The sequence below is a fragment of the Zalophus californianus genome, chromosome 17, assembly GCF_009762305.2.
Source record: "Zalophus californianus isolate mZalCal1 chromosome 17, mZalCal1.pri.v2, whole genome shotgun sequence".
Taxonomy (NCBI): domain Eukaryota; kingdom Metazoa; phylum Chordata; class Mammalia; order Carnivora; family Otariidae; genus Zalophus; species Zalophus californianus.
The window spans coordinates 26,245,544-26,266,079 of NC_045611.1; the positions used below are offsets into that span (position 1 = coordinate 26,245,544).

Below are 20,536 nucleotides of genomic sequence, written 5' to 3' on the forward strand. Positions count from 1 at the left end.
TAAGATCTTTAAAAAAAATACTTAAGTTATATTTCTGTAGCCTGGTTCTAGGAGGAAGTTTGGTTTGAAGTCATAAAATTCCTATATTTAAAAGGTAGTATTTTACTCTGTATGTTCAGAGTGACGATTATCTTCTTTGATTCTGCTTAACAGTTGTTCAGAATCAGATACTTGGAGTATTCATGGTCTTCGCTTTTTAGAAACTGAAAATGTTCACAAATACAGGAGTAACATTAGTACATTGAGCCTTTTTTTTATTTAAAGGGCATAAAAGGATTTTGAAAGAGATATTTTAACCTGCCTCCCGTCCTGTGTTTTTTGGTGGGGGTGGGGGCTAGATGTAGAAATTGTGGTTCCCCTGTCAATAATCTGAATACTTTTATGTATCCATCGTGAATATTGTAAAAATTTCTTACAAGGTCATTAAGTTAGAGAGACCAAGTGAGTATTAGGGCATAGTTGGTATTAGAGATAAAAGATTGGAAATAGTCTTTCAGGTGAACCAAAATGGCTTCAGTCTATGGTAGTGTAAATGTTTGCTATTCTGAGGAATTACTTGTAGTAATGTTTTGTGTTTTTTTGGTTTTGTTTTTAAGAAATCCTTTTCTCTATAAACTTGATTTGCATTTCTCCAACTAAAGAAATCACTTTAAGAGTATTTCAGCCACATGGGGCGCGTGGGTGGTTCAGTTTGTTAAGCATCTGCTTTCAGCTCAGATCATGGTCCTGGGGTCCTGGGATTGAGCCTCTGCGTTGGGCTCCCCGCTCAGCGGGGAGTCTGCTTCTCGCTCTGCCTCTGCCCTGGCTCATGTGCTCGTGTGCTTTCTCTCTGTCTCTCTCAAATAAATAAAAATCTTAAAAAAAAAAAAAAAAAGTATTTAAGCCACATTTTAATTTTAACTAAGCAAGCATGTAATGCATCTGGTAATAAAAAGTTTGCCCATCAGACTTTTAAAAAATTGAAGACCTATTATGTATCATAAGGAATACTGAATACTGCTTTCTTTGTAGCTTAGCTTCTATTTCCTGTGTTTTTCATTGGTTAACTTAAAGTAGAAATTGGTAGTTAATGGTTAATACTGAAGCAAGTTTCAAAATCTTGGGTGTGATTACTGATGGAAGTTGGGTTGTCTTACTTAAACAAGCTGTTGACTTAACTTGTTTTTTCGCACCTAGATTCCCTTGTTTCAGGCCCATCCACAGTTGAAGCAGTGTGTGCGCCAGGCAATTGAACGGGCTGTCCAGGAGCTGGTCCATCCTGTGGTGGATCGATCAATTAAGATTGCCATGACTACTTGTGAGCAAATAGTCAGGAAGGATTTTGCCCTGGATTCTGAGGAATCTCGAATGCGAATAGCGGCTCATCACATGATGCGTAACTTAACAGCTGGAATGGCTATGATTACCTGCAGGGAACCTTTGCTAATGAGCATATCTACCAACCTGAAAAACAGTTTTGCCTCAGCCCTTCGTGTACGTTGATTATGTTCTTGGTGTAGTACACAGTCGTTACTGCTTGTCTGAAAGAGGTTCTTTTTCTTTGCACATCACCAAATTGGTTTGATATCTTCCTCTCTCTTAGATTGTAAATTCTGTGAGGTGAAGCATCGTGTTCGCTTTTGTTCACTATTATGTCCTCAACACGGTGTTCGGCAGACAATAGATATCCAAATATTTATTGGTTTAAAAAAAGGAAGGATTTTAAAAAATGCCCCAGTTAACAATCTTGAAGGATGTTGATTAAAGCACTTGGAATAAGACAGTACAAAACAATGGAAAGTGACTATGTACACACATACACAAGCACACACTCTTCAACTCAGTTATTAATTTGGGGTCTTAATATGTCATGGTTAATAATGACTTTCTTTTACTGTTCCCATATTGTTCACCATTTTCACAATAGCCTGATAAGTAAAATGTTTTGGGTGAGTAGTATTTTCATCTTGTATACAGATGAAGATGATTATTAGGCTATTTCATGGTCACAGCTAATGAGTCATAAGTCGAGTCAAAACTTCTAAAATTTTTATAGGCACTGTATTTCCTGTTTTCTTATCTGTCTTGTCCATCCACAGAAAACTTTAAATTGTTTTCTTTTTGTCTGTTCCCCTTCCAATAGACTGCATCCCCACAACAAAGGGAAATGATGGATCAGGCAGCTGCTCAGTTAGCTCAGGACAATTGTGAATTAGCTTGCTGTTTCATTCAGAAGACTGCAGTAGAAAAAGCAGGCCCTGAGATGGACAAGAGATTAGCAACTGTAAGTGTTTAGCGTTTGCCATTTAAGTATTTCTTTTTCTATTTAAGAAAATGCCTCATAACAAGAACCTCAGTGACTTTTTTTATTTGCAGGAATTTGAGCTGAGAAAACATGCTAGGCAAGAAGGGCGCAGGTACTGTGATCCTGTTGTGTTAACATACCAAGCTGAGCGGATGCCAGAGCAAATCAGGCTGAAAGTGAGAATTGGGGGCTTTGTTTCTCTCTGCCCATCTTTTTCTTTCTGTTCTTGTTGCTTAAACTTCACCAAGACTAAGACAGTGAGGTTAAATGTTAAATGTTTCTGAAACAGATCCCACCTCAGCAGCATATCATTTGAAGGCTACCCGTGGAGAAGGCATAAAGATAACTTTAGATAGGGGTGCCTGGCTGGCTCAGTTGGTAGAGCATGCAACTCTTGATCTCAGGGATGGAGTTCAAGCTCCGCATGAGGGATTACTTAAAGATAAAATTACTTTAAGAGATTACTTAAAGATACAGTCTTATATATTGTATATTTATATATTTTAAAGATAACCTTAGATGTATGCACCTCCCAGTTGTTGAAGTGCTACCGTAGTTCATGTCCCTGATTTTGTTTTTACAACTTGGTCTTCCCTTCTGGTACTTAAGTTTTTATTACTATTTACTTGTTGGTGAGAAGATGATACGAGAAATATGATCATTTTTACCAGTTCCATTGGAGAATGGCACTTGGTATGGTCCTATTTGAGGCATTTTCCAGTGGAAAAACTCAAATGAATTTATAAATGAAGGGGACTCTTGACAGGATTCAGGGAAAGGGGAAACACTGGGAATTGGGTCAAATGCATGCGTACTTAATCACGCATGCAGCATCAGTATGTTGTGACTCCTGTGTCCCTTCTCAGAACCCCTGTGCTTACCCATGCAAACTTTCCAGTTTGAAAAAACTTGTCTTCAGTTTTGTAAAGAGGATCCTGTCAAAATAGGTTTTCTTCTTTCCAGGTTGGTGGTGTAGACCCAAAGCAGCTGGCTGTTTACGAAGAGTTTGCACGCAATGTGCCTGGCTTCTTGCCCACAAATGATTTAAGTCAGCCCACAGGATTTTTAGCTCAGCCCATGAAGGTAAATGGTTGGGTTGGATTAAATTGAATATTTTACATTGTAATTTGAATGTTTTTATCTGTTAATCTGTCACTTGCTTCCTCTGAGCTTAAGTTATAGGGGGAAAACTTAACTACAGTTGTTGATTATAGGTATTCTTTGTATCAGATGAACATGGCATATGAGGGACTTTTTTTTTAAACCCATGAGGTTGATTTTCATGTTTTGACTGACTAGAGGAATTTACATGATGATCCCCATGGTTTCACCTGTTTTTTGTAAAAACATTTTCTAAGAATTTGAAATAATTATCTATAGAAAAGTTGAAGTCGTAGGAATGGGGAATCATTTTCCGCCTGAACTGTTTGAATATAAGATACTGACCCTCATGACCCAATCACTCTTGAAGACTTTGGTGTGTGTTATCTAAAAAGACATTCTGTAGTACAGCTATTGAAATCAGGAAGTTAACACTGATACATTAATAGCTAATCCTTAGACCTCTTTCAGGTTTTATGAAGTATCCCAATATCACCTTTTTATAGTAAAAGGACCTATTTCAGAATCATACATTTTAATTAGTTATATTTTTAAAATTTAACTGAGGTTAATCTGGGACAGCATATCACTTTTTCCTCATCTTTCATGACCTCGACACTTCTGCAGATAATAGGCCAGTTATTTTCTAGAATGGCCTGATTTGGGTTTGTCCAGTTACGTTCTTAGGAATAGATTCAGATCTGCATCTTTGACAGGTTTAACACAGAAATGATGCTGTGTTGTTGTTATTCTATCAGGCTTTGACACTTGAACTCAGCACTCTATTTTTCCATGGTTTGTATTACCTAATTTCCTCGGCTGTATCCTATCCCATTATTTATCTTGCTTGCTTTGATTACTTGATTGTGTTGATGTCTGATGGGTTTTCCTCAGTCAAGTGGAATACCCCTCCCCTCATCCCTGCTTTGCATTGCTCCACCTAATGTTATTAAGATTGGATAGTTCAGGAAGGCTACATTTTGATGGGAAAAAAAAAATTCAGGGGAGTAAACATACTAAAAGTCTTTTTAATTGCTGTACAAGCCAATGAAAAATCTTAAAAATTTTTGCTTATCGCTTTCTTGGTTGTTTCCTTCTCTAAAACAGCAAGCTTGGGCAACAGATGATGTAGCTCAGATTTATGATAAGTGCATTACAGAATTGGAGCAGCACCTACATGCCATCCCACCAACGTTGGCCATGAATCCTCAAGCTCAGGCTCTTAGAAGTCTTTTGGAGGTTGTAGTATTATCTCGAAACTCTCGGGATGCCATAGCTGCTCTTGGATTGCTCCAGAAGGTTAGTTCTTAAATGTTACCTTTTTTTTTTTTTTAAAAAGATTTTATTTATTTATTTGACAGAGCGAGAGCAGGAACACAAGCAGGGGGAGTGGGAGAGGGAGAAGCAGGCCTTCCGCAGAGCAGGGAGCCCGATGGAGGGCTCGATCCAGGACCCTGGTATCATGACCTTAGCTGAAGGCAGATGCTTAATGACTGAGCCACCCAGGTGCCCCTTAAATGTTACTTTTAAGAATAGACTACTAGGTAAATGTAGTGATCTGCACAATCATCTCCTTAGGTTATCTTAAGATTTTAAAATTAGATAAAACAAGTTCTTTTTGGTAATAAGCAGGTAGTTTTCTCTAGAGTAGAACGTAGTTGTGACAGTTACTGATGGTGAAGTGGGAAAAATTTTTTTCATTAAAATCTTTTGAAAATAATAAGTTAAGAAACTTTAATAGATAGCACTTCAGATTTGGAGGAATAGGTTGATCCCAAGTACTTGGGTGATGTGGGAGGGTTGGCGGGGAGCATTGGATTTTGACTGTGTAGGACAGTGGGGCCTTTCATGTGAAGAACACAATATAAACTAGGTAGAACTTTGTGTTAGGGTAAGTGAAAAGCGTTTTGATGAGTGCAGACATTGTTAACTGGAGGCTTCAGAAGCTATGTTGTAGTTTTTTTGGTTTTTGTTTTTGTTTTTTATATGTTGTAGTTTTTGTTAAGGTTTGGTTTTTCTCTTTCATAGTTGGGTCATATACTATATTTTCCATGTTTGTGAATGCTGTTTTTCTTCCATAGGCTGTAGAGGGTTTACTGGATGCCACAAGTGGTGCTGATGCTGACCTATTGCTACGCTACAGGGAGTGCCACCTTTTGGTCTTAAAAGCTCTTCAAGATGGCCGGGCATATGGGTCTCCATGGTGTAACAAACAGATCACGAGGTCAGTAGCCATCTTAGAAGAGTACTATTTATTGGGCTGTTTTCTAACATACGTGCCCTGTTTATGTCCCGAGATTCCCCTTTTCTGGAAGGTAAGTGGGGCATTTGTCCCAATTCTGAATAGTGAGAATAGGTGATTGCTTGGCCCTTTCCCATTTGGTGCCCATGATAAATACGGAAAACCAGTACCTTGCTTTGGGGGATAAATTGGTTTTTAAAGGTTTCAATGATTTCATAGCAATGGTGTTTGTATATAAATATTTCAATGTCTTAGACGGAATGCTTTGTTTTCTAGGCTTTGAGAGCAAAGCTTGAGGTTTTTTTTTTTTTTTTTTTTGGTGTGAGTGGTGTTTTTTTGGGCGGGGGTGAAGATTATTTATTTGTCAGAGACAGACAGCGAGAGAGGGAACACAAGCAGGGGGAGTGGGAGAGGGAGAAGCAGGCTTCCCGCTGAGCAGGGAGCCCAATGCAGGGCTCGATCCCTGAACCGAAGGCAGACGCTTAACAACTGAGCCACCCAGGTGCCCCGAAAGCTTGAGTTTTAACACTGGGCTGTCCTACTTTATTATTGGCTGTATTGAATCTTAGATACTAATTTGCATTTGGTTCTCAAAGCATCCTTAATTTGGAACAAATTACCATTGAATAAAATGGATTCTTTATTTTACTTGATACAGCATGGTTAGGCCTTTAAAGAAATACTTTTTCTAGGTGCCTAATTGAATGTCGGGATGAATATAAATACAATGTGGAAGCAGTGGAGTTGCTCATTCGCAATCATTTGGTTAATATGCAGCAGTATGATCTTCACCTAGCTCAGGTATGGAAGGAATTTTCTTAAACAGGAAAAGGTACTCTGGTTAGTTGGGAAGTGTGTTTGCTATTAGGGTTGTCTATCTTACATTGTGCTTTCTGTGTTGCCAGTCAATGGAGAATGGTTTAAACTACATGGCCGTGGCATTTGCTATGCAATTGGTAAAAATCCTGTTGGTGGATGAAAGGAGTGTTGCTCATGTTACTGAGGCAGATCTATTCCACACCATTGAAACTCTCATGAGGATTAATGCTCACTCCAGAGGCAATGCTCCAGAAGGGTGAGGATGAAGCGTTTTGGGATCTTTGTATATTCAGACTGTGAAGGAGCTTTAGCAATGAGTGCAGATTTACTAATATTACTTGTTAAAACTACTGTACCTACAATATGTGGGAAGCTTTAGTGAGGGCTAATGTCCCTTGAAGTATGAAAGCTTAACTAACTGCCAAGCCTTCTTGCTGTAGGGCAAGCAGTATGTACAGTGCTGGACTTGGTGTCAAGAGCCCTAGTTTAAGCCCTGGCTCTGCTGCTTTAAAATTTGATTTTAGGGGTAAGTTGACTTACCTGTTCTTGAATAAAATAGAAATAATATTTCAAAGAATTGTTGAGATTAAGATAAATAACAAACCATGGCACACGGTAGGCACACAGTGAATATTTGTTGACTATGAACATCAGCTCCATTTCAACAGGCACAATTTTTGGGGGTCAAGAAGTGGCTTAACCAAGGTCAGTCATTTGTGTATTATGTGCTTTTGAGTAAACAGAGACCAAGGGTAGTTTTGTTTAAATATGGAAACCACTGTTGTGGTTTCTCTTTACAAATTGTCCAGATGTATGTGTGTGAAATCATAACCACGAGTAGACTGATTTTCACTCTGGATTTATTGTACTAGATTGCCCCAGCTGATGGAAGTAGTGCGATCCAACTATGAAGCAATGATTGATCGTGCTCATGGAGGCCCTAACTTTATGATGCATTCTGGAATCTCTCAAGCCTCAGAGTACGATGATCCTCCAGGTCTGAGGGAGAAGGCAGAATATCTTCTGAGGGAATGGGTGAATCTCTACCATTCAGCAGCAGCTGGCCGTGACAGTACCAAAGCTTTCTCTGCGTTTGTTGGACAGGTAGAGCTTTTGGAAAGAAAGGTGCTTTTTATTCAACATAAGTAGGGTGTGATGCCTCCGATATTTAAGCTCAGTATTATGTACCTGTGGTGACAGTTACCTCCATACTCATGTTAACCAAAAATTGTCATCATTACTCTGTTAAATTGAAAAAGCCTATTTCTTTCCTCATTTTTGGACCCTAACCAGTAAATTCAACATTTCATGTCCCCTTTAGTTCTATTTACTCCATTTCAGTTGTCATAGTTATAAAGTCCAGTGGATCAGATAATGAATAATGAAATTGCCAGATGTATGTCGTAATTTTACTAGCTTGATAATCAATAATTGCGGGGATTATGGGCTAATAAATAAAATTTTCATAATAGCTCATGTTTTAAAAAAATAAGAAAACAAAAAACTTAAATATTTAAATGGTGGAGCCTTGTATTATATTTTCTAAATTAAGTAGTTTATTTACCTAAAACTGATTGACATATTATTTTGGAAAATAGTTACCAGTATTTATTTTCATTCGATTTGATCTCAATTGTACCTCAAGTTAAAGTGTTAGGAAAGAAGTTCTTAGAATAATTAGGTTTGGAAAGATGAACAGACGAAAATGTAGGAAGAGAGCTGTAGTACCATTTAGCATTCTGTTGTTGATCATTACTGTCTGTTTTCAGCCACTGGGAGGGATTCATACCCAGTAGTCACTGTGTCCTAATCATATTACTTAATGGCAAAAATGGTACTTGCGCTGATCTGGCCTTAGAATTCCTTTAGTGGAACTCTTGTAATGTTTATTCAGGGAGAGATACTTGTTTATCTGCTTATTTCTGCAGATTGACTGTTACATTTCTTTAAATTGAGATGAAAGTTTAGGAGTGCTACCAAAGAAAGATTGCAAATTAGATCTATTATCAAATAAATGACTGTGGAAGAGCTGATTTGAATTTTAGAAGTTAGAAATTGGGTTTACTTTTTAAGATGAATGTTACCTTAGTTAAATAAATCATACAAAGTAGGTCTGTACCCTAAAAAATTCTAAAATATACCTCATTGCTAAGGCGTTATTGAATATTTATAGTTTGATTTCTGATTTGGATAGAAGAACTTTGAATCAGTTGGTTTTTGTGATCATCAGTATTTCATGGGTATGGATGTGGCACCTGTCTCAGCTCTTCTGTTGGCTTAATTACTCTTGTTTCTTCTCTCTGTTTAAACAAGGATAATTTATATTTTTCTGTTCTCTTTTGCATCCTTTTGAGAATTCTTTCCTCCTTGCGCTCCCTCTTGATCACAGCAGTTTGCCTTCGTTACCTTCCCCTATTAGTTTTTCAGATTTCAATGTACAAAATCTCTCTGCTGACCTTGCCTAGGGTACATTAATGTCATTTCATTTATTTTATTGCTTATCACGGGACAGTGAAATTGTTTTAAAGTTTCCAAGATAATGCTTAAGTTTTCATTCTGGGCTTGATTTCTTTAAGCACTGCCCTCCCTCTCCCTCTGCAGCCTTAACCCTTACTAAACGGTCTCCTCCTCTTGTACTAGCCAAATAACTTCTCTGTTCTGCTTCACTTCCAAATATATGTCATAAAATTTGTACTTTTATCCTTTAAAACAACATTTTATTTTAAACTGAATATACTTTAAAATGAATTTTCTTTGATACACACTTATACAAATTACTACTTGATTTTCCTGTTGCAGCTAGTTGGAGTTTAAAAAATTTTGTTATTGGTTGAGTCAGTTGCAAGAAATTATCTTAAATTCTGTGGGAAAGTAAAATAGAAATATATGTCATTTAATTTCCTACTTGGGAGAAATATGAATTGGCTAGAATGTCTTTATATGATTTTAGTGGGTTCCTGAAAGTTAGTTTATTTGCCTAGTTAAATTTCCACATTATTTGGCTGTGGACTCTTGTTCAAAATCATCATGTTATTATCTCTTTCTCAACTTCCCTCTTTTCTATTCTCCATTAAAATTAAAACTGAAGAATTCTGTCATGGGTCCTTAATGGAGAAGTCATTTTCATGACACCTTTTTAAAAGTAGGAATTAGAAATGTGACAAGGAATAAATGAGAGAATACCTCTTAAGCATGAAAATTTTAAATTTATGTGTATTATCTCACTGTGCTTTTTGTATCTATCTATATATATTTTTGTTGTTGTTGTTGTTCCCTTGGTAGATGCACCAGCAAGGAATCTTGAAGACTGATGACCTCATAACGAGGTTCTTTCGTCTGTGTACTGAAATGTGTGTTGAAATCAGTTACCGTGCTCAGGCAGAGCAGCAGCACAATCCTGCTGCTAATCCCACCATGATCCGAGCCAAGTGCTATCACAACCTGGATGCCTTTGTCCGACTCATTGCACTGCTAGTAAAGCACTCAGGGGAGGCCACCAACACTGTCACAAAGATTAATCTGCTAAACAAGGTCTGAACTTCTTTTTTGCCTTAGTCTTGGTACACTTGAAATCTGTGTCAGTGGTTCTCAGGGCCCAGCCTGTTCCCCAGAACATTTTGTAAACATCCCCTTTTCTGTCCTGAAGTTAAATTCGTAGGTAGTATTATAAACATAATCACTAAATTTTAGAAGAGTGTGTTACTTTTAACTAAAAGAACCAAGGTGGTGGGGGAGAAGAGCATATTTCAGTATGTTAATGTTTGGTAATGACTACATTGGAAGATATTTAGATAAAATAAAATTTTCGCCTATATACAGAATCACTGTGAATGGGATGGCTAGACGTGTCCACTGATAATAAATAGATTCGCAACTCAGACACCAGGGGTAACATTGCAGTTGTCTTGATTTTCTGAAAAGGAACAAAATACAGTTTTGTTTTGACATACGGAGTGGAGTTCTGGGAGTTTGACTATTAAAACTGCAAAAACAAACTTAGGAGTCTGGTCTTGGGTAATTACACACAGGTTACCCTGTCCCTCACTCTTCAGTGGGAAAATCAAGTGGAATGCAGGATGGTTCTTTGTATGAAACACTTCTGCAGCCTAAGATCGTCCCTGGCCCCTCCATCTACTAAATGTCAAGAGAAGTATAAACCATGTTGCCTCTTGTCAGCTGCACATCAGACCGGAAGAATTAGGTTTTTTAGATCGTATTAACATAATAGAATATAATGTACCATGCTCATTTTTAGAGCTTTAGGAAAACCAGTGGGTTTGTGGAGAGTATACAGTTCTGGCCGAAGATTATTGAAATTCAGAGAAAATACAAAATTCTGCAGGCCACATCAAACCAGTGTAGGGCCCCTTTAGCTGCCAGCATATAATTGTGTATTCATGTGGCATATATCTTTTTCTTTAATGTGGGGCATAAGAGTACAATAAGAAAGCATGTCTAGTGAGTGGTAAGTGAATTATCTTTATGATTTACAGGCTCTAATCTGTGTACTCTGTAGGTCCTTGGTATAGTAGTGGGAGTTCTCCTGCAAGATCATGATGTTCGGCAAAGTGAATTTCAGCAGCTTCCCTACCATCGGATTTTTATCATGCTGCTCTTGGAACTCAATGCACCTGAGCATGTATTGGAAACCATTAATTTCCAGACACTTACAGCTTTCTGGTGAGTATTAGTGAATTTAATAGAGATTTCTCGTTAAGGTTTGCTATTTTAGTGGTAAAATTTGAGAAATAGTACTCTTGTGGATTTGAGGCATGTTGATTTGAAAAATAGCTACATGTTTTCTACTTACATTGCTGTGTTTACTGTATTTAAGTTGGACCTTGCTTCTGACGAAGGTCTTTTTCTTTCAGCAATACATTCCACATCTTGAGGCCTACCAAAGCTCCTGGCTTTGTGTATGCCTGGCTTGAACTGATCTCTCATCGGATATTTATTGCAAGAATGCTGGCACATACGCCACAGCAGAAGGTGTGGCTGCAGTTTATCTCCTACAGATGAAGACTGTAACTACTTGGAGCTTATTATTAGCACTCTTAGTCATTTAGTAATAATCATACTTCTTCCAGGCTTAGCCAAGAATTATTTAATGTATAGGAAAGTTACAGAGAAGATTTAACCAGTACTTGACTGCCTCTGCCTAGAGGCCATTCTTCAGTGATTAGGGTATTGCTCCTCCAAGTCTGTTGTGAGCGCCATGTGTTAATCTCACTTAAGAACTTTTTTTTAAAAAAGTCAAAACCCTGGAGAACCTTTATATAAAACCAAATGGAGCTCTAGAACCTGCCAGTTTTACAAGTTCTCACTCTAAATGCTAAAGCTCTCACTCTCAAGGGTGATGAAGACCACTGGTCTATATTTGAAGAAACTAGGGTCAAGTCCTAGTAAAGAGTTTTTAAAGTGTAATTGCAAATAAACACAGTTAACATGAGAGGTTTCTCTCCCATCTTGTAATTAAATGGCAAATGAATACTGTAGAAAGCATCCTTGATTAGCCCTTAAGAAGAAAATGTGACTACTTATGTGGTTGGCAAAAAAAGAAAGTGAGATAATCCTTAAATGGAGTGGGTTTTATTTGGTATTCCAGGAGAAGGAACACAGTAACATAATAAAATTGTCCAAAAACGAACATAATTTGTATAATTGGGAGATGATGACAGGCCACGTTTGGTTGAAAATAAGAGGATTTGTGTTGTGAACTTTTTGCAAACTGGATCAGGTTATTGGACAGGAGTTGGAAGTGGGAAAAGAAATGGTTGAGACCTAGGACTTAGTTAAAAGAAGGAATTAAAACAGACCTCTGTCAGTTTCTTAGTTGACGGTTTTGTGTTGTGTCTGAAATTTTCTCAAAGTTTCCTTGTCTTCTTTAAATTTTGCTTATAGGAACAAGGATCTCTCTATGAAATTTCTGGAGGCCCAGACTACCCCCCCCCTTGAAGATTTTATTAATCTTTAGAAAGCGAGTGCATACAAGCATGGTGGGGGGAGGGGCAGAGGGAGAGAAACTCAAGCAGACTCCCCACTGAGTGGGGAGCTGGACAGGGAGTTAGGTCTCCTGACCCTGAAATCACAACCTAAGCCGAAATCGAGAGTTAGTTGCTCAACCGAGCCACCCAGGCACCCCTGGAGCCATTTTGTTTTAAATATATTTCTCACTATTGGCATAATTATTCTTACTCCTTTTTCATGCCAGTCTTTAACTGAGGTACTTATGTCCGCATTATCTAGTTATATTAGTATGAAGAAGATAAGTCACAGTGTAGCTGCTTGGGCAGCTTTTTGGTGGTAGAACAACAGCTGAGTGTAATTATGGCTCATGTATATTTCTTTCTTTCAGGGATGGCCTATGTATGCACAGCTACTGATTGATTTATTCAAATATTTAGCGCCTTTCCTTAGAAATGTGGAACTCACCAAACCTATGCAAATCCTCTATAAGGTAATTAATTTGCAGTTATAAATTGAAAATAATTTGAACTTAAAATTATTTAAACGCTGTCAACTGGGAATATGAGGCCTAATTTTTTTTATTAAGCTTTTTTAAAAAATTATTTGAGAGACAACGTGGAGGGGAAGGGCAGAGGGAAAGGGAGAGAGGGAGCCCGATGTAGGGCTAGATCCCAGGGCCCTGAAATCATGACCTGAGCTGAAGTCAGACGCTTAACAAACTGATCCACCCAGGTACCCCAATTTTTCTATTAAGTTTTTAAAGGATAACAGATATTCAGAAAAGTACAAAAATCAGATGTACTTCATAACCAGTCCCCAAACAGGGTATGGGTAATCATAGGTTCAACTTTAGTAGATACTGCTAGTTTTACAAAATTATGTGTGTCCATTAACTCTTACACCAATGTATACCTGGTATTGTCTGCTTTTTGTTTTAGCCATTTAGGCAGTTGTGCAGTAGGATCTTACTGTGGATTTATTTTGCATAGCCTTGATTTTTTTTTTTAATGAGTACATTGGCCATTTGGGTATACTTTTGTGATGTTCCTTTTACAGTTTTTTGCTGATCTTTCCACTAGATTATCTGTTTTTCTTATTTTTTTGATAGGAATTCTTCATATATTCTGGATATAAGCCTTTTGTTTTATACAATATCAGACATTTCCCACTCTTGTGGCTTACCTTTTCATTCCCTTAAAAGTAAGGTGTCTTTTGAGGATTGGAAACTTTTATTTTAATGTGTAAAAATGATCAAGTTTTTGATTTCATTAAAAGTTGGCTTTTGTATCTCATGTAAGAAATCTTTGCCAATCCCAAATTGCAATCTCTTCTGCATGCAGTCTGTTTACCATCCAATAACCCATGTTATTCTGGCTTTTATGTTTAGGTGATAAGATCTGTCTCAGATTTATTTTTGTGTATGGTGAGGTTTATTTCCTCCTCCTTCCTTATACTCCCACCCCAGTAAGTAATACACGGCTTTTCAGTAACATTCTTCATTCCCTATTGAATTTATTGGGCACCTTTGTCAAAATAATTTACTGTTTGTGTATGGGTGTCTCTTTAGTTGATCTGTTTATTCCTAGGCCAGTACCACACTATCTTGATTTGTAAGACTATAAAGGCAGAGTAATCAGCAGAGTAAATCCTCTTCAACTTTGCTGTCTTCTAAAGATTATTTTGGCTATTTTGTGTCATTTGCCATTGCATAAAGAACTGCACAGTCAGCTTGACTTCTGGAACCTGGCTGGGATTTAGCTTGAGATTGCAGTGGATCTGTAGATCACTTTGGAGAGAATAGATCTCTATTGAGCCTTTTAATCCTGAACATGTATATTTCTATTTAGTTAGGTCTTTATTTTTACTCTGCAATGCTTTTTGTAGTTTTCCAGCGTAGAGGTTTTCAGCGAATTATCCTTAGATATTTGATGTTTTTTGTGAAATTGTAAAATATCTTTTAAATTTTTTCCTATTTGTTAGCATATAGAAACAATTATTTTTGTATATTGGCCAGCTACCTTGTAGCTGTATACCTTGCTAAATTTACTTTTTCTGAGAGTTTATTTATGTCTTTTGTGGGGAGAAGTGTATTCTTTTTTTTTTTTTTTTTTAAAGATTATTTGCTAGCTCACTCGCGTGCACAAGCACGGGGAGCAGCAGGTAAAGGGAGAAGCAGCTCCCCACTGAGTCAGGAGCCCAGTGTGGGACTCGATCCCAGGACTCTGGGATCATGACCTGAGCTGAAGGCAGAGGCTTAACTGACTGAGCTGCCCAGGCATCCTGAGAAGTATTTCATGGTATTTACGTATAACAGTGGGTTTTTGTTTTACTTTAATTGCCTTATTGCAGTGGCCAGTAACTCCAGTGCAGTGTTGAGTAGAAGATAGTGATAATGGCATGCTTGTCTCCTTAATGATTTTTAGTAATTCACCATTAAGTGTTAATATTTTTATAAATCTGAATACCATTATCTGAATAAGGAAATGCCCTTCTATTCATAATTTGTTGAGTTTTAAAAATCATTAAATGGGATCACTGTGATTTCTATTTCTAATATTTAGGATTTTTGTGTGATTTTTCACATCAAGTTTTGGTATCAAGAGTATGCAAATCTCATTAAAAGAGTTGGAAAAATTTCTTTTTATATTTATTTTTGAGATCGTGAAAATTGTGTTCATTTTTCCTTAAATATTTATAATGAAGATTTTGCCAGTAAAGCCATCTAGGCCTGGATTTTAATCTTTTCAAAGAATCGGCTTTGATTCGCCCTCCTTCAGTACTTTTTAAAACATGTAATTGATTTTGGCTCTTTTCTTGGTTTTCATAAGCTGTTTTTTCCAGCTTCTGAAGTCAGAACCCTGTATGTCTTTTTTTTTTTTTTTAAGATTTTATTTATTCATTTGAGACAGAGAGCATGAGCAGGGGGAGAGACGGAGAGGGAGAAGCAGGCTCCCCGCTGAGCCAGGAACCCAATGTGGGGTTTGATCCCAGGACCCTGGGATCATGACCTGAGCCGAAGGCAGACGCTTAACCATCTGAGCCACCCAGGTGCCCCAGAACCTTATGTCTTTTAATTAATTAGTTAATATTTGCTGGCCTCTTACAGCATACACATTTAAAGTATAAACTCCCCAAAGCTAGTTTTTGGTGATTTCCAAATGTAAATATTTTGGTAAAAAACCTGTAATTTGTAACTTAAGTTTTACTTAAGTTACATTCATAATAGCATAAATGTTACTCTCATTTCCTAACTTCGTGTGGAAAACAGCCAATGTTTTTCTCGTTTTTTAAAAATAGGGCACTTTGAGAGTGCTGCTTGTTCTTTTGCATGATTTCCCTGAGTTCCTTTGTGATTACCATTATGGATTCTGTGATGTGATCCCACCTAATTGTATTCAGCTAAGAAATCTCATCCTGAGTGCCTTCCCAAGAAATATGAGGCTCCCAGACCCGTTCACTCCTAATCTGAAGGTAAAGTTCCAAACAGTTCAAGGAAAAGAAAGTTATGTCTTAGTATTTGAGTCCTTTCTCTAGTGGTAGACTTATTTAACCCCTCTCTACCTGGCGCGCACGCATGCGCGCACACACACACAAGTTTTGTTAGGTGAGGATGCTCTTTTGTGGGGAGAAATCATGTTATTAAGCCTGCTGAATATTAGTTCACAGTATTTGCCTAGCTCCTATTTTCAGTTAATCTTGATAGTAAATTTATTTTTACAAAACCTCTACTGAGGTGTTGAACCAGTTATTTGCAGGATGGTCCTGATGGCGCAGAATTGCAGAACAGATCGTTTTAATGCTCATATTTCAGAGGTGTTTTTTTTATGTGCATAGCCCTGATGTGGGCTGATACAGCCCTGATAATTTTTACGTATTTTGTACTCTTTATTTCACATCCCTTCCCCCCACTCTCCCCCCCTTTTTTAAAGTAGCAGCTATGATGTTCTGTTCTGCTGGGGCATCTTTTCAAAGACTAGGGCTCTTGGTGTGCAGAATCTCCTCTATACTCCTTTTTTGAAATACAGTGGTATACATTAGACCACTTCACAAAAGGTACCTGTCCTGCCTTAATTTAGAAAGATAATTTTTCTTAGATGATTTACTACAGAATGAGAGATTCCTATCATTTTGGAGATAGATTCTTTAAAGATTAATAAAAAGTGGCAGCTCTCATCAAGACATTTACAGTGTGCAGTTTTTGGAAAAGAATCTACCACTTTTTAAGGTAGAGAGAATTTGCTGTTAACTTCTACATATACTTCTGGTTTTGACTATTGTATCTGTCTGTGGCAGGTGGATATGTTGAGTGAAATTAACATTGCACCCCGGATTCTTACCAATTTCACTGGAGTGATGCCACCTCAGTTCAAAAAGGATTTGGATTCCTATCTTAAAACTCGATCACCGGTTACTTTTCTGTCTGATTTGCGGAGCAACCTACAGGTTAACTGGTTTGACTTAAACTTTTAGCTGTGTCTTTCATAGAAAGCATTTTGTATGCATAGTCCTGTGAGTGGCCTATTTGGGAATTAGTGTTTTCTTTTTTATTTTTTTTTAAAGATTTATTTGAGAATGAGAGAGCACATGAGAGGGGGGAGGGTCAGAGGGAGAAGCAGACTCCCTGTTGAGCAGGGAGCCCGATGCGGGACTCTATCCTGGGACTCCAGGATCATGACCTGAGCCAAAGGCAGTCGCTTAACCAACTGAGCCACCCAGGCGCCCTTCTTTTTTCTTCTTAAAGATTTTATTTATCTGTTTGAGAGAGAGAGAGAGAAAGAGCATGAGCAGGGGGAGGGGCAAAGGGAGAGGGAGAAGCAGATTCCCAGCTACGTAGGGATCCCGATGGGGAACTCGATCCCAGGATCCTGGGATCATGACCCGAGCTGAAGGTAGACACTTAACTGACTAAGCCAACCAGGCGCCCCTGGGAGTTAGTGTTTTCAACTGGATTTAAAAATTTTAAAACATGGGCGCCTGGGTGGCTCAGTTGGTTAAGCGACTGCCTTCGGCTTAGGTCATGATCCTGGAGTCCTGGGATCCGAGTCCCGCATCGGGCTTCCTGCTCGGCAGGGGGTCTGCTTCTCCCTCTGACCCTCTTCCCTCTCGTGCTCTCTGGCTCTCATTCTCTCTCTCTCTCAAATAAATAAATAAGTAAAATCTAAAAAAATAAAAAATTTTTTTAAAACATAGTGTTATTTCTAATGGATGAAATTAACTGGGTTATGCATTTTTCTAGTTCATCTTATCACTGACACAACGCTGTTGCCTTGAAAGAGGTAACCAGGGAATAGGCTCATTTTCTGTAAGAATAATACTGATAATCGGTCCGTCAGTCCTCCCAAGATTGTTCTTAAATGGATTCTGGTTTAGTTTGCTGTACAGAAGAGGACTTGAAATTGTGTTATCTTTCCAGTCTTTCCACACCAGAGAACTACTTTTCCCCTCTCCAAATATTTTTTTTTTTCTTTTTTAATGTTTTAATTTATTTGACAGAGAGGGAACACAAGCAGGGGGAGTGGAGAGGGAGATGCACGCTTCCCGCGAAGCGGGGAGCCCGATGCGGGGCTCCATCCCAGGACCCCGGGACCACGACCTGAGCCGAAGGCAGATGCTTAACGACTGAGCCACCCAGGCGCCCCAAATATTTTTCTTTTTTCTAAGATTCGTTCATCTCCATACCCGGTGTGGGGCTCAAACTCACAACCCCATTATCAAGAGTCCCACACTGCACCGACTGAGCCAGCAAGGCGCCCCTCCAAATATTTTTTTATAGTTGAGATAATGCATAGTCTGATTTCACAAACTTTACTTTTTTCCTGATACCTGTTAAAGCTTTGGCTTCCAAAGGGAAATCATGTTTCTGTTAATTGACCCAACCACCCTTAGGCTGCTGTGTAATTTGTTTAGCAACCTCACAAAGTCAAGCAGATTTCTAAAATTTAAATCACAGGTGTTGAGAGCAGCAGTTCAGCTTTTCTGTGAACACATAAAATGGGTTTAGAAATACTGAATGCTCTGTGAAAATAAGCAGCTTTGTTTTGTTCATTTAGGTATCCAATGAGCCTGGCAATCGTTACAACCTCCAGCTCATCAATGCACTGGTGCTCTACGTAGGGACTCAGGCCATTGCACACATCCACAACAAAGGCAGCACGCCATCAATGAGCACGATCACCCACTCGGCTCACATGGACATCTTCCAGAACCTGGCTGTGGACTTGGACACTGAAGGTGAGTAAAGCCAGCCCATTCTGAGTAAGTTTTCTGCATCACAGTTTGATCATAAAAATATTTTAAGCCACAATAGACAATTGCTTTATCAGTGTTTATGGCTCTTTAAAAATTTTTATTTTAATCCCAGTTACCACAGTGTTAACATTTTTCAGGTGTACAATACAGTGATTCAGCAGTTCCATACATCACCCGGTGGTCACGCTCCTTAATATCCATCACCTGTTTAATCCACCCCCACCCCTGGTAACCGTCAGACTGTTCCCTATAATTAAAAGTCTGTTTCTTGCTTTGACTCTCATTTTTTTCCTTTGCTTGTTTTGTGTCTTAAATTTCATGTATGAGTGAAATCCTGTGCTATTTGTCTTTCTCTGCTGGCTATTTTATCTTTAATTGTATAGTATCTGCTTAATGCAAAACTTTTGGAAAAATGGAAAGAAATACCCAGAATCCTACCACATTACTAATATTTCAGTGTATATGATTATAGTATTTTTTTTTTTTGAAGATTTTATTTATTTGACAGAGATAGAGCTAGAGAGCACAAGCAGAGGAAATGGCAGAGGGAGAGGGAGAAGCAGGCTGTGCACTGAGCAGGGAGCCCGATGCGGGACTTGATCCCAGGACCCTGGGATCATGACCTGAGCTGAAGGCAGACGCTTAACCATCTGAGCCACCCAGGCACCCAGTATTTTTTTTTTTTTTTAAGATTTTATTTATTTGACAACAGTGAGAGAGGGAACACAAGCAGAGGGGGAGTGGGAGAGGGAGAAGCAGGCTTCCTGCAGAGCAGGGAGCCTGATGTGGGACTCGATCCCAGGACCCTGAGATCATGACCTGAGCCGAAGGCAGATGCTTAACGACTGAGCCACCCAGGCGCCCCTACAGTATTTTTTTTTAGTGTGAAAATAAACATGTTCCTTTTGCTAGCCGCTCTTTAAAAATAAGCTTATCTTACATTGTTTTGTTAGCCTGCCTTTCCCCCAGCATTTATGTCTGTTTGTCAGGCAACTTGTTAAATATTAGGTATATAAAAATTAATGGATAGGACTTTACTTAATCTGCTTTGCAGAAAGTGACAGTACAATTCTTCCCGTAGGTTGCATCTTGCCTGGTTGAATCACATTTCTTTTGGTCTTCTATATTCATTCTTAGACCCCAGTAGGTACTAACCAACTACATAGTCTTGCTTATTTTAACACACAAGTACTTTATTTAAAAAAAAAAAAAAAAAATCTTTTTAAAAAGTAGGCTTGAGCCCAACAGGGGGCCTGAACTCATGACCCTGAGATTAAGAGTTGGACTATGCCTAACCATCTGAGCCACCCAGGTGCCCTTTTAACACACATAAACTTTAAAAAGGATACCTTTTAACTTTGCTGACAATTCTTGAGAGGATAGTTAATCTTGATATACATACACTTGTCTATTTGTAGAAGGGATTTGAGACAGTGTAAAGTCAAGATTTAACAAGACTGAATACCATTACGTCCAGAGCCCAGCAAAAAAAAAGGGGGAGGGAGTAGCGTTACAAATATGAGTAATATCAAGCAGAGGCAGACAACCAGATCCAGTTACTGTAGGTATTTTATTCCAGTGTAGTCTCAACTAGCAGTTCTCAGAATGTGGACTGGAAGCCCAGGGGATGACCTTTTTAGAAGAGCTGTGGGTCAAAACTCCTTTCACAGTAATGACTGTGTGTGTGTGTGTGTGTGTGTGTGTGTGTGTGTGTGTGTGTGTGTGTGTGTTTGCACTCATGTTGTCAGGAGTGTACAGTGGAGTTTTCCAGGGGCTACATGAAACCTAATAGTGGAACACATTGAACACAGGGCAGAAGAATCCAGCTCCCTCCTATTAAGTGACATTAAAGAAATCCGTGAAATTAAGAGTGA

At 38.4% G+C, this 20,536-nt stretch overlaps 1 protein-coding gene across 1 annotated transcript in view; it reads left to right on the plus strand.

The window, feature by feature from the left end:
* Window positions 1–20,536, plus strand: part of CNOT1 (CCR4-NOT transcription complex subunit 1) — a 113,257-nt gene that overhangs the window by 90,884 nt on the left and 1,837 nt on the right. The window contains 16 exon segments of the mRNA XM_027618770.2: window positions 1,177–1,473; window positions 2,123–2,263; window positions 2,356–2,460; window positions 3,248–3,367; window positions 4,493–4,684; window positions 5,467–5,609; window positions 6,320–6,428; window positions 6,533–6,702; window positions 7,319–7,550; window positions 9,729–9,977; window positions 10,963–11,126; window positions 11,318–11,435; window positions 12,802–12,903; window positions 15,711–15,884; window positions 16,707–16,856; window positions 18,464–18,644. Of these exon segments, the coding sequence (XP_027474571.2) occupies window positions 1,177–1,473; window positions 2,123–2,263; window positions 2,356–2,460; window positions 3,248–3,367; window positions 4,493–4,684; window positions 5,467–5,609; window positions 6,320–6,428; window positions 6,533–6,702; window positions 7,319–7,550; window positions 9,729–9,977; window positions 10,963–11,126; window positions 11,318–11,435; window positions 12,802–12,903; window positions 15,711–15,884; window positions 16,707–16,856; window positions 18,464–18,644 (2,647 nt within the window).